The following is a 16,551-nucleotide window of genomic DNA, read 5'->3' on the forward strand; positions in this document are numbered from 1 at the left end:
GAAATAAATGTCTGTTATTTAAGCTGCCAAACAAACAAACAAATAATACAAGTGCCAATTCTAGATTTAAAGTAAGCTTGAAAATGCACTTGAATTAATAGCCCCTGATTAAGTCCTATGAACACTTGTACCCATCAGAATGCTTACCCATCTTATTGTTGGCCATGATCTCTCATGCTGAATTCACATGGAAAAATTGTTTGATTAAAAACACCACTGTCCCCTACAGTGAGTTTTAATATGTCAGGCTATATAGGCAGTTTTCTATATTTAAATACAAACAAACAAGCAAGTGTTAATGATGTCATAACATTTTGGTGATGAAAGCCCTGCGTACATATTATGCGTTCATGTTCTGAGAATCATAACAAAATCTGAAATGTTAGGAAGTTTTTAAAAAATCATTTCCACCCCACTCAAATCTAACAGTTATAATTAAATTTATGCTATAATCAACACAAATTACCATAAACATGTATATGACATTAAAAAAAAAACACCACCTCCAATTTAATTTAACACTGTCAGTCAGAATGTTTTATTTTAAACTTGCTCTTCAAACTCTCAAATATAACATATGTGGCAAAGAAACAGTTAACACACAACATCTGCCACAACTCTATCTTTGAACTGCCTTTTCTACATTATGTGATATCTTACAATTTCTTTCAACTTCTTACATTCATAGTATTCTTAATGGCAGCAATGTCAATTTTTCTGCTTTGAAAACAGTTCCATTAACGTTCTGAAATTGCTTAAAATGACAACTTTTTCCCTTTAGAATTCTACTGCTGCCCACATTAGTGAAATAATTCAACATATTATTAATAAGTTGTTGAGAGGTATACGGTACTCAATAAGTCAACTCCCAACTCTAAGTGAAAATGAACTTCAATCCAAAACAAGCATTTTCCTAAATCAATATACTCAACTACTTTTCTCAAAAATATTTCCATTCTGAAATAAGCTTTTTTGTATGTGTGAGATACAATAGTTTCATCTTTTATTCCTAACAGAACTCATGCTGTACTTTTTTTCTCAAAATATATTTGACAATTCTGTGCAAAATGTTAAGTTCTGTATAGGCATGTACCTTATTTTGAAAAAGTTTATAAAATATAATTCCTAAAAACAACATCGACATTAGACAATAGAGGAGGAAGAAACATATCAGACAAAGCCTAATTTTTCACATGAGAAAATAAGTATGTTCTTAAAGCTCCAGTAATACATTCCTTGAAAAAACTCAGAATGCACTTTGGTCATTATTAAACGTATTAGAACATAGGTGAGTAAAACAAAACGCTTCTGATGCTTTCTACAGAAAGAAAATATACTGCGGAGGCTGAATTGAGGCTGATCAAAAGGAATGGTAAGAGCAAAGTGATATTATAACATGGCTCTGTTCTCTACACATTCCTGATCTTAAGATTATGATTTGGGGATTAGAACTGCACCAATCAAATAAATCATTTACAATTAATTATTTTAAATTTCCTAAAATGTGGTAAAAAACGTGAGGATATTCAACACGATATACCTTGCACCAAGAAAATTCTAGATTGTTTCAAATAAATTGTTTTAGAAACTAGGTGCCGTTTTTTAAAAAATGGCAAAAACATTTCATGTTTCATTTATTTCCTAAAATATTCTTGATTGTACAAATATAACAACTTAAAATCAAGGCCCAATGTAAGATACCATCATATTTGCCCTATTTACCTAACATGTCAACATGATAAGTTCTCATTTGGACACTTGGCAAATTATTAGGGGGTTGTGGTGAAATTTTCCAAGTTTAAAAGCATCTAAAATAGCCCTTATTTGACTGGAAGGGGTAGGGAGAGATGTACCAGATTAAGTTTAGAGGACAGAATTTGCAAGCTGAAGCTGTTTCTCTTGAAAATTTAGATACACAGTACTTTTAAAACTATCAATCAGGGGAATATTTTATTGGTTCTTAACCCTAAGTTGTTCATTTGAGTGTGGTATGAATAGCATACCCTATAGTGTACCATGGGGGAAAAATTACTTTACTTGAGTAAACATAATGTACTTTAGTAATATCAATAGGCACTTCACTTGTGAGATGAGTATATACCTCACTCAAAAGGATACCATATCATGCCCTAGTACACTATAACATATTTCATATAAAGATACGCATTAAAAGTAACAATTTTAAAAAGTGCACATTTTGAGCATGCACAGTTAGAGCTGTGCAAACAGCCCAGTGTTTCAAATAAATACAATTATTACTAGTAAATTTTTATCAAAATATGTTACAGTATGATAACCATTTACAATTATTGCTCTATTAAGAGTTTTATCATCAAAGAGCACTTTGTTGACTTATTATGTAATACCATATATATTAATACTGAAGGGTGCTTAACTGCAGCTTAATCAGTTTAGATCCTGGCATTGTTCCAAAATAATTCAAGAGAAACCCTGACTGGATCTTGATTTACTGAAGAAAATGCTTTGTGTGTTTAGCTGAGTCCAATGCAATCGTCAGAAGTTAAAGACGTTTCCCCCGAGTAAGGCAAGTTCACGGCATCGATGGAGAAACAGTGCTTAGCAATGGCTTCGTCTCACGATTTGTTGTTTTGTCAATTATTTATAAGCAATTACCAGGATCTCAAGTATCTGGATATCAGTTTTATCACCCTTTCATCAACAACTAAGTACATCAATGCTAAAAATAAAATATGAAGACTAAAATAAATGTAAAAAAAAAAAAAACAACAGTGAACAAGGAAAATAAATATAAGAATTGCACAAGACAGTCTGATGTAAACACTTCAATTTCCCAGCTGAGACTTCTGAAGCAGCATCGGTGACTGCTTTCAGGCAGCTTAGTTGGTACTCTTATTCTGGAAAAGAGGCTACATCTTCTTTTTTCTGAATTGTCATGACTTAATCTTCCACAGCTAGTGAAAAAATAATAAAAGTAGTGACCATTGGAGTTCAGTTTTACTATCACAACTTATTAAACTGTATCACATAATACTATTTTTAATCTAAATTTCATCCATGAACATGTGCAGGTTCTACTATTTTAAACTCCTTTATCCTTTTATTTTCAAGAAAAATTCACTTTAACTAAAATGAAAATCAGATCTCTCTTGCTTTCTTTTACAGGGAAGTGGCAATATACATACACTACTCGTTTAATATGAATATTCTACACCTTATTCACTAACAGTTGAACAATGTTGGAGGACATATGCATTGATATATAGATAAATAATATAACTCTGGGGCAAAAAAAGAAATAGGGCTCTTATCACCTAAATTAGATTCAGATATATGAGTAAAAATAAATTACCTCCACTTATCCTACACTGGAGCCCTATTTGTAATGAATACTGTTCCAAATTAGGAGCTCCGATAGTCTTATAAACCAAGAATGTTTATCGTTCTTTGAAATTAAATGTGAAATTATTTTCACTAATTGTATACAACATTATCAAAACAATTCCATTACTGTGCATGTGAGATCTCAAAAGAGTGCTAGGGTTAAATAAATGTCACAAAAATGCAACAAGGCACTAAGTGATAAAAAATACCTGCAAACTCTTACCTTTAAATTAAATCCAAGCAAGTCACTGATAACACCAGAAACGGCTGACAGGATGACAACCTGGGTGATGTTATAAAGCAGTGGATTCATTGTAAGCCCATATAGTCTAAAGGGACTGTCTAATTCCTAGAAGAGAAAAAAACCATAAGCCCAGATTCATTAAGAATTACATCTATTCAACTAATTCAGGGCAATATACAATGAGGGTTAAAAAAAAAAACAGTTACTAATTATGGATAGTTTTAGAAAGGATAAACTTGGTTAAACCTGAAATAAGTAAATATGCTTTTAGGGTGTTTTTGTTTGTTTGTTTGTTTGTTTTAAGGTGATTTCCTTTAAAAGAACTCCTAAACCAACTAATGGTTGCCAGATGAGAGGGGATTGCGGGGCGGGGCCTGGGTGAAAAAGGTGAAGGAATTACCAAGTACAAATTGGCAGTTACAAAATAGTCACTGGGATGTAAACTACAGCATAGAGAATATAGCTGAGAGAATTATACTGTTATAATTATGCACAGTGCCAGGTGGGTAACTAGACTTACTGGGGGGGATCACCTCATAAGTTATATAAATGTCTAACCGCTATCTGTACACCTAAAACTAATAATATATTGAATGTCAACTGTAATTGCAGAAAACAAGAACTTTGTAGCCTAAATTTGTAACTCCAACTTCTATCCCAAATGAATGGCCAGTAAAGTACTGGTCTAGTAGCTACAAGGAGGTTTGAGAACATTTCATAGTATAAGAATAGAAAGAGAAAAAGAACAGTATCTTTTTGCAGTCTCTAATTAGCCAATTTTCTGCCAATATTAATACATATGTAAAAACTCCCCTTTGAGACAATTTTTGAATACATGGATTAATTAATTAATTGACTGATTCAAACATTTAAAGTTCTCTGATATGCCAGGCCCTGTGCTGGGCTCTGGGAAGTAAAGATGCAGTTCCTGTGCTGAAGGACCTTACTCCTGAAACTTAGTGGGTAGGGGAGAGTATGTATTTCATCAACACATGCAAGAACATGGCACCTCTGAATTGCTACAGGTTGCTCAACATTGTTAGAGCCCAAGCCCAAAGGAAAAAGCACTCTGAATTTATAAAACTGGCTACTTATGAAAGGGTCATTCTTTAGACAGGTTGTATTGACAGAATGGCACTAAAGGAATTTAATTAGGGGAATAGTATATTGGATGTGCATGTGACAAAGATCACCAGGTTAGCAACGTGGAAGGAGGATGAGAGAGTGGTGAGACCAGAAGCAGGAATCAAAAGCTTGAGAGATGATGAAAGTCTGACTCTTGGGGCAGTATTGGTAGAAAGAGGAAATGAATTGGAAGATATATGAGAGGCTAAATCAATGTGCCTAAGAATTTCTTGGCTGTGAAGAATGAGAAAGAGCAATCTATATTAAGTCTCAGGTTTCAGACTAAAAGACTATGTATGATCAAAAAGAACCATGCTGTTGTGCTTTGTATTTTAGTTATTTTTATACTTCTCTCTTCTCTGAGATAGACGCTGCTCTTAAATCTCATCTCTATCCCCTCCTCCTGTCTAGCATAGTGCCAACACTCTGAAGATATTTGACATATATGTGTCAAAAAAACCCACCCTCCTCTTCTGAACCCTTTCAATGCCTAATACACTGTGAGGTGCAGTCTATACCTAATAAATACTTTTTAGTTGACTGAAAAAGTAACACTGAGAGACAACTAATTTCACACCATTCTCTGAACACTTATAAACAACACTAAGAATTATAATTGTTATAGAAATTGAGATTTTAAAAAATATTTTCCTTTTAAGAAAAAAAGCATTGCATTGCAAAGCAGTGATAAAAATATTTTATTAAATTACTTCCAAAGAGCTATTATTATAAGATCAGAGATATCAAAATTATATTCCTTTTGATTACCAAAAATGATTTGAAAATATAAATGTTTATTGGTAATATATAGTAATAATTATGTAATACTACTTTTTAAGCTAACTCAGGCTGAGCAGAAGAGTGCTGAGAAATACAAGATTAAAATATTTCAAAATTAGTATCAAATCTTTTTGAAATCTATTTTAAGTTCTAGCAGGCAAAAATTTCCAAAGATGCCAACATCTACAATACTTCTAACCATTATTAGAAATCTTAAAATTTTGAGTTATTAAAATATCAAAATGAAATGACTTGGATTACTTTGGTTAGTTTTGCAATGAGAATTGTGTGAATGTGCTCAAATATAATTTGGAAACAAACTGGATAATCATGAAATCAAAATACAAGGTAAGATCTACAAGCAAAAGACTAAGATATAATGTCAGAACAGCATATTCTACATTACATCCATTTTGAATTTTATTTTTACCTTTAGCAGTTTAGTAGCCAGTTTTAAAACATTATTCACTAGTGTCAGTTCCTCTTTTTTGTTAGGTTTCTTCTCCATTTTCAAGTATAGGTTTATCTTTTATTAAAAAGACAATTAAAAATACTTAATATTGTAACACATACTCATTTTTAAAAGAAACTGAAAGCTATTCACTGAAATATTAATGTTCATTCCCTGGTTATTGAGATCATAGGGGATAGTAATATTTGCTATACTTTACTATATATTCCAAATTTCCTACAATAAACATTATTTTCTAAGAAAATAACTATTTTAGCTTTTCATATATAATTAAAAGATGAGACAAGGAAAACTGGATATCATTATTTAAAAGGTGAAATACTATAGTCTCAGAGCCAAATCAACCTAAAGAATAAATAGTAACTATAATAATAAGTAAATTGGTTTGTTTGCTACTTTTCCCTTTCATTTTAATTGAGCTCATCCAACAAGGTTACAATTTTTAAAAATTAAACTATCCCTGATGAAAATACTCAAGTTCATTGGTAATAACTTTCTTTGAATAATTTTTATGAAATGTTAAGGGAGATACTAAACAAGTTCATACAAAATAAAGTTAACCATTACATTATTATGCTTTACCCTTTCTATTAAATAAAGATTCATACTTATTCAAACATGGCTCTGCTATCCTGCAAACATAACCCACTAATGGTTTAAAATTAATCATTTCTATAAATAGTACTTCTTATCCAATGAAAATGAGACATAAAACCAGTAGATTAGATTTGAAATCTGCATCAACAAATTTCGTTTTGCTTTATCACACAAATGATCTTAATCTAGTAACACAGGTTCCTCAAAAACTTGAAGTAAATGAAAATATTTTAGATTCATATGTGGACTACAGACATTAATTTATAACGTAAGAAACATATATATTCTCACCTGTTCTGTAAGTAATATTGAGGTATTGCTATATTTTTTACTTGTTTCTGATCCAAGGGTAACAAATCTTAGGAGAAAAAGTGTTAACGAGATGCACCAGATTACCAGTTCCCAATTGTAGTGACAATCAAGGAAGATCTCATGCACATGAAGCAACTAGAAGTTTTTGAAAGAGGCAACATGAAGCAGCAATGTGATTCAGTTTTCTTTTTAAAAGAAAATAACATTTTATTTCATACGGATTGATCATGAATATAGTATGACATTTTAAAAACATTTCACATTTATTATGAAATATTTCAAGCACATAAAAAGTACAGAGTATAATGCAATCAAATCCAACAGGGCCTCTACCCACTTCTGTCAAATCTTAATATTTTGCAGTATTTCTTTTCAGATTATTAAAGAATAAAAGATTAAAGATTCAGTTAAAGCCCCTTTAAACTTTTTCTTCATCATCATTCTCCTTCTTCCCCATCCCTTCTATAGGGGTAATAAATTTTGTTTATCTTTTCCATATAGTTTTTATAGTTTACCTAAATATATATATCCTTAAACTATGTGATTTTATATATTTTAGAATTTATAAAAAATGTCATCACATTGTCTACATCATTCTTCAATTTGCTTTTTATTCTACTGAACTTGGTTTTCAAGATTTATCCATGTTGATACATGAAGCTCAAATTCATTCATTCTAACTCCTATAAGGTATTACAGTAAAAGAATCAACTATAATTTACTAGCCTCTTCTATCCATTAACATTTATTTTATTGCCAATTTTCCTCATTATGAACAATGCTGCAATAAACATTCTTTTATGCATCTCTTTGTACACCCATGTAAGACTCTCTAGGAGTTAATATCTAGGAGTAAAATTGCTGGGTCCTTGGATATTCACATATTCAACAATATTAGATATTACAAATTTATCTCTAAAACAGGTGTATCAATTTATACTCTCAGCAGTGTTATCAGAGTTCTCTTTGCCTCTCATTTTTGTCCACACTTGGTATTATCCAACTTCTTAATACCTGCTAATCTGATGGGTGTAAACTGTTTTCTTATTGTTTTGATTTTATGTTTCCTGATTACTTAGGGATAGGATGAATATGACTCATATGCTTATTGGTCATTGTGTTTCCTCTTCTGTAAGTTAACTTTTCCTATTTCATATCTGCCTTTTCTATATTAGGTTGTCTGCTTTTCTTATTGATTTGTAGAAGTTATTTATATATTCTAAATAACAATACTATTTAGGTCACATATTTTGCCAATATCTTTTTCCAGACTCCATTTTATCATTATAGTGTCTTCTATAGTACTTAAAATTTTAAGGGAGGGGTGTTGGAGAAGAATAATATATGAGAGACTGTATGTATCAGGCAAAAAATCTAAAATATTTACTATCTGGCCCTTTATAAAGAAGTTTGCTGACCTGTCTTATAGAACTAATTGATTTGTTTATGCCGATGTTGTATTCATTTTTGTTGATCCTGATCTTCTAAAAAATGTATATTTTTAATAATTTGTCTGTAAAGTCACTTGGATGTTCTATATAGATAATCGTAGTCTATGATTTTGTTTTTTCTTTTCCAATCTTTATATCATTTTTTTTTCCCCCTGTCTTCAATGGTTAGTGCCCTCTATCAAAGTGCTAACTAGAAGAGGTAGAGAGGATAACTGTCTTATTTCTAAGTTACTACCCTAAGGTAACAAACATCATATGTACAATGTTTGTTCCAATTTCTGAAAGATATACTTATCAGATTAAGGACTACTTTTCAGTCATAGCATTATAAATCTCCACTGAAATTTACCAATTTGTTTTCTGCATCTATTGAAATGAGGAGGATGTTTCCTCATCTTTTAATTGACTAAAGGAGATCAAACTAGATTAATGGATTTTCTAAAGTTGAAAATCTTTGCCTTCCAGGAATAAACTGTCTCGATCATGGCATCTTTATTGTTATTAAATTGCTGGCTTCGTCTTCTTCGTATTTTGCATCTAAGTTGATAAGAGAAATCAGCTCATAATTTCCTTTTCATATTCTCTCTGGTGTTGGTATCAAGGTTATATTAGCCGCATAAAATGAATTGGGAGATTATGCCCTGTTTTTCTATTCTCTAAATATTCTGTGTAGAATTAGGACTGTTTGTTTGAATATTTGGCAAATTTTATGATTCTAGAGGATTTTTGTTGGTGGCAGATTTTTAAACTACTAAATCAATATTGCTTTGGTTATAGGTCTCCTCAGATTTTAACTTTTTAAGTCAGTTTTAATAAATTATGCGTTTCTACAAAACTGTCCACCTAATCTTTCAACTTTCATGACATAAAGTAACTTATACTGGTATTCTTTAAAAAATCCTCAACTGTGCCAGTATTTCAGTTTAATACTATGCTTTTATTTTTAAACATTTGTTATTTATATGTTCCAAAATTTCCAAATGTATGATAATTTTTGTTGCTATCACTGTTTTTATACTTTAAGTGCATTACAGCTAGATCACGTGGTCTACATGGTATCAGCTGAGAAGAATTACTTCACGGCCTAGTACGTGGGAAAGTATTATAACTATCTTTATACCCGAAAAGAATATGTATTCTCCAATTTGAGAATAAAATTTTGACTATTTTATTTAGATACATATCTTCATTATATTTTTGTCTTGCTTAACCTATCAATTACTAAAAGAAAGGTGTTGAAATCTCCCAACATTGTACTTTGTCAGTTTCTTACTATAGTGCTAATGATTTTGGCTGTATATAGATATATTTGAAATTATATGATTACATGCATACGGGTTTGGAATTGTTAGATATTCTTGAATTATTCTTTCAATTTGTCAGGCTTTTTGGATTACAGTCTACTTCATCTGATACTAATGTAAGTTTACCAGCTGTCTCTTGGCTAGCATTTGCCTACATCTTTTTCTATCCTTTTGCATTCTCAACCTTTCAATATTATTATGTTTCATATGTCTTTTGTTGATATAGATTTTATATTTATATGAGACAGAAGAACTACAGAATGTACTTCAGGTACATGGAAATTAAACCTTTAAGAAAAGACTAAGATGTAATAAGAAATTGTGAGCAAAAAAAAAAAAAAACCAGTCTTTTCCTTTTTGGTTGCTTTAAAAATTTTTCTCTTTGTTTTTGGTGTTCTGTAGTTTCTTTGCAAGGTGTCTAAGTGTGGATTTATTTTTATTGTTGCTTCTTGCTCCTGTTATGCTCCCTAAATCTGAAAATTAGTGCTTCTCATCAACTCCGAAAAACTCATAGCCATTGTCTCTCCAAATATTGTTTTCCTTCTTCTTTTTATCTGGAATTCCTGTTAGATGTATGCTGGATATCCCATCTGTCTCAATTTCTTTTCATATTTCCATCTCTTTATCCCTGTCCTACATTCTGGGTAGTTTTTTCCATCTCCTAGTTCACTATCTTTAGTTGTCTTTGACCTGCTATTTTTTCTGTTTGTTGTGTTTTTAGTGTCAATAACCATATCTTTCATTTCTCTGAAGTACTGTTTGATTCTCTTTCAAATGTTTTTTTTTTCTTCACAGTGTTATCTGTCTTTAATCATTTTAAACAAGCTTATCTTATAGTTTCTATCTGATCAGTCTATTATCTGAAGTAGCTGGAGAGCGAATCCTGTTTATTCATCTGTTGACCCACTCCTGTTGGATTGTTTCTTCATATGTTTTGAAACCCAAAGAGGCTCTATCTGTGAATATCGTGTGAGGCCTAGACTGAAGTCACATAGCCCAGAACAATCTTGGTTTTGTTTCCACCAGGTATCCAGGATCCTAAGATCACTTTTTATATTAACTTCTTGACATAGGGGTTACAGGACAAGGTCTGTAATGTACATATGAACCTTGAACCCGAAATAAGCACAGACCTACAGTTACATACTCTCAGGAGAGACTATTCCCCACCTTCTTGTCAGAATCTAGGCAGTCAGACAAGCTTCCTTATTATCTTCCTGTGCTGGTGGGCAGACTGTGTTTCTTATTGCACCTTTTCACTGAGGGTTCTGGCCTTATGGTGTAAGCATGTATGAGAATGCATGCAGGTCAAGGCCTCCTCTTCTGTCCTCATATGGGCATAAAATCTCAAATCTCTAAGATACTAAGATCGACAACGTACCTCACCTTATGCTAGGACTGTTATAGCATTAAAACATATACCTAATTGCTCCGCTTTTCAGTTTTGTCTTCAGTTTGGCCCTTTTACTATCTTATAACCTCAGATATGTATATAATGTGTATTAAAAAGCTCATATATAGATATAAAAAGCTGGATTTTATTTTTCTAGCATTGTATGATGTTTTAAAGCAGAATTATCAGGTAATCTAATATGTCATATTACTTGAAGTGGAAGTTTAAATTTTATAGCAAAGAATATATCTTGAGATACTTTTGTGTTTCCTGACTAATCTTGGTCAATGAGAATTCTTTTATAGAACATGAGGCAGTCAAGTCACAGTGACAATTCGGATATAAAATAACTAACATTGACTGTGAATAAAGCAGAGGTTCATGGAAAATATCCTGAAACAATTTCATAACTATAGTCACTCATAAGTTTGTCTTGGGAAATAAAGATAACCAAGTGAATTGTAGACAAAAACTATTATACGGCCAGTGAACAGATATCTGAGAATATGCTAGCCACTCTTTTAACACAGAGATGAATAAGATGCATTTATTTATTCTACTGAAAAAAAAATAAACTGTAAAAAGTCAATTTTACAATTGTGTAACTAGGCTTACTTATATTATTACTTTTATTGTTTATTATTGAAAAGCCTACTGAAGCTGCATATTTATAGATCAGATTACCTAATTTCTATGCAGAACAAGTTAACTCACCTGGGCACAACAGATAAATACAACTGAGATAGTCAACAAAAAAGCAGAGGAAACTATTACATCAACTGATCGCTGAGGACCTCGACGCTGGGGGGAAAAAAAGGGAAAACAGTTTTAAGTATATTTACTAATTAGCAGCTAATTCCATGCTTTCAGTCCATCACTGCAGGTTCATCATAACTTACAATGTTGAAAATATATCTAATTTGTCAGATGAATTTTAATTCTAAAGTGTTACTATTTCCAGAGGATTTGTAACACAGTGAAAATGGTGAATATATAGCCTAGAATCCTTAGCATAACTTCCAAATATTTCATTTTTGTCAAACACTAATCATTCAATCAACAAATGTTTCTTAAGCACCTGCTCAGAATGAGGCACTGTGCTAGGTGCTGGAAATACAGCAGAGAACAAAACAAACATGGTCTCTACCTTCATAGGAACTAGTAGGGAGTCAGACAGCAAGCTCATGATCACAGGTCTATGTGATTAAGTTGTGATGAGTGCTTTGAGGGAAAGATATAGGATGTTCTGAGAAATTTGGAAAGGAGTTTGATACAAACATCACTTCCTTAGAGAGCTCTTCCCAGTCCCATACTTCTAATTCCCAAATACGAGATTGTGCGGGCCTAAGAAGATCTCTCTAAGTTTGGTGATATTTACACCAAACTAAGGCACAGGTGCAAGATGGCACATGGCAGTGTTCTCAGCAGAAGGAAGACCATGTGCAAGAGCACAGAACAGGACTAATCTTGGTCAATGAGAATTCTTTTATAGAACATGAGGCAGTCAAGTCACAGTGACAATTCGGATATAAAATAACTAACATTGACTGTGAATAAAGCAGAGGTTCATGGAAAATATCCTGAAACAATTTCATAACTATAGTCACTCATAAGTTTGTCTTGGGAAATAAAGATAACCAAGTGAATTGTAGACAAAAACTATTATACGGCCAGTGAACAGATATCTGAGAATATGCTAGCCACTCTTTTAACACAGAGATGAATAAGATGCATTTATTTATTCTACTGAAAAAAAAAATAAACTGTAAAAAGTCAATTTTACAATTGTGTAACTAGGCTTACTTATATTATTACTTTTATTGTTTATTATTGAAAAGCCTACTGAAGCTGCATATTTATAGATCAGATTACCTAATTTCTATGCAGAACAAGTTAACTCACCTGGGCACAACAGATAAATACAACTGAGATAGTCAACAAAAAAGCAGAGGAAACTATTACATCAACTGATCGCTGAGGACCTCGACGCTGGGGGGAAAAAAAGGGAAAACAGTTTTAAGTATATTTACTAATTAGCAGCTAATTCCATGCTTTCAGTCCATCACTGCAGGTTCATCATAACTTACAATGTTGAAAATATATCTAATTTGTCAGATGAATTTTAATTCTAAAGTGTTACTATTTCCAGAGGATTTGTAACACAGTGAAAATGGTGAATATATAGCCTAGAATCCTTAGCATAACTTCCAAATATTTCATTTTTGTCAAACACTAATCATTCAATCAACAAATGTTTCTTAAGCACCTGCTCAGAATGAGGCACTGTGCTAGGTGCTGGAAATACAGCAGAGAACAAAACAAACATGGTCTCTACCTTCATAGGAACTAGTAGGGAGTCAGACAGCAAGCTCATGATCACAGGTCTATGTGATTAAGTTGTGATGAGTGCTTTGAGGGAAAGATATAGGATGTTCTGAGAAATTTGGAAAGGAGTTTGATACAAACATCACTTCCTTAGAGAGCTCTTCCCAGTCCCATACTTCTAATTCCCAAATACGAGATTGTGCGGGCCTAAGAAGATCTCTCTAAGTTTGGTGATATTTACACCAAACTAAGGCACAGGTGCAAGATGGCACATGGCAGTGTTCTCAGCAGAAGGAAGACCATGTGCAAGAGCACAGAACAGGAAAGATCACACTGCATTCAAAGAACTGAAGCAGTCTAGTGTGGCTGGAATGTAGGGAGGAAAGCGTTTCAAATTGAGACAAGAAAGACAGGCTATTGGTAGAACTTAGGTCATGAAGGCTATTATAAGCCCCGTTAAGACTTTATTCTTTATCCTAAGAACAATAATCTCCAAAACGTTTTAAGAGTTATATGGTCAAAACTACATTTTTAAATGATCTCTGGTGGTAGACTGAAGAAAGTACTGGAAGGATGAAATATGAATGCTGGGATGCCAGTTAAGAGGCAGCTGCTAGCCCAATGCAGAAGATGACTGGTTTCAACTAGGGTGGTGGAAATAGAAACAAATGAAAGTAAATGAATTCAAGATACATTATGAAAACAGAAAGGGTAGAAGTTGGTGATTACCTTGATGTTGGAAATGCAAGAGAAAGAATAAATTCCAAGGATAATTCCTAGGTCTGAAGTTAAATGCTTCCCTCACTGAAGTATAAGCTAAGGGTAGGGACTTTCATCTCATGAACAGTGGATGACACATGGTTAACATTAAATAAACGTTTATTGAATAAAGTTGATAGGGATGATAGATAGAGTTGATAATAAAGGGAAATTTAAGTTGACGTCTTGCTAAGCCATGCAACGAACATATTCATCCCTCCATACGACAGAAATGTCACAGTGAGAAAAAATAATCTATGCCAATTTCTAACATTTCCCAATGGTGACTAAGTTAGTTGAATTTAACAAGTTAAATAGACAGAACAATGAATTTTTTAAATAGAAGGGTAGACGAATAGTGCAAACTTATTTTCACTTTTCATTGTTACTTCAAAATCAAAAGCATTAAAGATCTAGGTACACTAGAGGATATCTGGTCTTTGGGTCAACTTATTAAGACATGATTACTCCATACGTAATGAAATTCATTGCTACTTAAAGCAACAAAGCAATAATCCATAGAAGGTGTTTTCCTAAAACTAATTCAGATGCTTCCTATTTCTCTCCTGAGTTTTTTCACTTATTTCCATAATTAGGAAAGTTATTTTAAAAGATTAAAGAAAAAAAAACAGCATGAAAAGAATAGCTTAGAATTGCAAGCTAATATTTTTAAATAGTAATAGGTCACTTCAGTAAGGGGACTCATTGATTACAGGTTATTTTTTAAAAATTCTTTTTAAAGCAGTGGGCTCCCTCTGCTGGCTTGCAATAACCATTCTAGATAGAAACAAAATCTTTAACATAGCTTTTTAATGAATAATAGAAGTTGGTGAGATTTATGAACAAATATAAATTTAGAACAATCTGATCTTGAATCATCTACCTCAAATGCAGTCTTTTCGACTTCAAGTGTTTTACTCTAAAGAAACAGTTAAACATTTATTTTGGATTTCTGTAGATGGATCTAAAAGAACACAAATTATGGCCACACAGCACCATGGGAGTACCTATGTGACTATACAGCTAACTCATACATATAGACAAAGAAAGTGGAACTCTGAGAGGGAGCCAGCACCTTGAGAGTACTTTTATCACTCATTCTACCTTAAGATAGGACCGGAGAGATAGCCACATTTTTATATTCTGTACTTTCTTCAACCGGAAATGAGGAACCTCAGATTTTCGAGCCCTCCTTGCCGATGTTAAATGCCCAAAGAGTTTTGCAAAAAGTAATCGCTGAAAAAGATAAAGGTAAGAATTAATTTTCAAGTAGATTACCACAGAAAAACAAAAATCAACAAAATATGGATTGCTATGATTTTATTTGGTTAAGTACTACAAAAACCAAACAGGAAAATAATTAGCAGGTAAAAATGAAATATTAAATACTTCAGGAATACTTTGAATATCAGGAAAAGGATAAAATAATCTCTATTCAGAAATCTATATTATACTCACCTGTTTATAAGTTCTTTCTGCTACACAGAGTAAAAAAAAGAAAATCCACACAAGCGACACACGAACCACAAAACTTATAATAACCATAGAAAGAACTACAGCGTCTTCATTAGAACCAAAGGCAATCACATAAAGTTCTGAAGCAGAATGTGCTGTGAGTTGTTCCAAGTCTGTAGCTTGAGAGAGTCGGAAAACAAATGGAGTTAAACCCAGGATTAGAGAGATTGCATTTCCAAAAATCTGGTATCCTATTCCTGGTATATGGCTGTTAACCTTTATAGAGAGAAAAGAAAAAAGAAAAAAACTTACACAAATTTACCTATAGTAAAATGAGTTCCTCTTAAGCATGGTTTCATTTATAGCAATATGAAGTCATTTTATTATACTATGTTAATTTTAATACATAGGTAATAAAATTAAAATATACTCAAAGGCCAAGAGCCTATTATATGTAAAAAGTAAGTCATTGTTTCTTCAGTTTTTAAAAACAGTTCAGTATCAAGTGTCTAAATCACTAAGTAGATGCCAAAGAATTAACTATCTTGGTCTTATCCATATCTTGAAAAAAATTCTATGTATCTCTCATTATTTCAAAAGTTAGAAATATTCACAAATACTGCAATATTAAAAAAAATGAGATCTCATATCCACTTAAATTCAGTTCATTAAAGAAAAAATCTAGAATTTTACTTATGTGATAAATTTGTAATTTGTGTTTTTCTTCAAAAAGCTCAATATACAAATGGATGTCTCCTTAAACTCTAAATCCATTTTAGGAGAGAATGTTAGAGGGGAGAAAAATAAGAGAGGGGGAAAGAGGGTGGGGGAATTGTAAAACAAGGAAACTGAAAATTAATAATAGGCAAATATAAGATTGGTGGAACTGAGAGGTACATTAAATATCATCTAGCTAACTTTTTATCATCATATTACACATTATGATCTGCTAGTTCACAGACAGTCAAGGT

At 32.2% G+C, this 16,551-nt stretch overlaps 1 protein-coding gene across 6 annotated transcripts in view; it reads right to left on the reverse strand.

The window, feature by feature from the left end:
- Positions 1-509: 509 nt before the first annotated feature.
- The window catches only part of PHTF2 (putative homeodomain transcription factor 2), a 122,088-nt gene continuing 106,046 nt past the window's right edge, over positions 510-16,551 (reverse strand). For all 6 annotated transcript variants that reach the window (XM_006925743.3, XM_006925744.3, XM_025042174.1 and 3 more), the window contains 7 exons: positions 15,584-15,856; positions 15,230-15,361; positions 12,944-13,030; positions 6,873-7,028; positions 5,943-6,038; positions 3,587-3,712; positions 510-2,933 (listed from right to left, as the gene is read on the reverse strand). In XM_006925743.3, coding sequence (XP_006925805.1) covers positions 2,913-2,933; positions 3,587-3,712; positions 5,943-6,038; positions 6,873-7,028; positions 12,944-13,030; positions 15,230-15,361; positions 15,584-15,856 — 891 coding nt within the window. In that variant the 3' untranslated portion in view covers positions 510-2,912. The remainder of the gene's footprint in view (positions 2,934-3,586; positions 3,713-5,942; positions 6,039-6,872; positions 7,029-12,943; positions 13,031-15,229; positions 15,362-15,583; positions 15,857-16,551) is intronic.

The sequence above is a fragment of the Pteropus alecto genome, unplaced genomic scaffold (genome assembly GCF_000325575.1).
Source record: "Pteropus alecto unplaced genomic scaffold, ASM32557v1 scaffold69, whole genome shotgun sequence".
Classification (NCBI taxonomy): domain Eukaryota; kingdom Metazoa; phylum Chordata; class Mammalia; order Chiroptera; family Pteropodidae; genus Pteropus; species Pteropus alecto.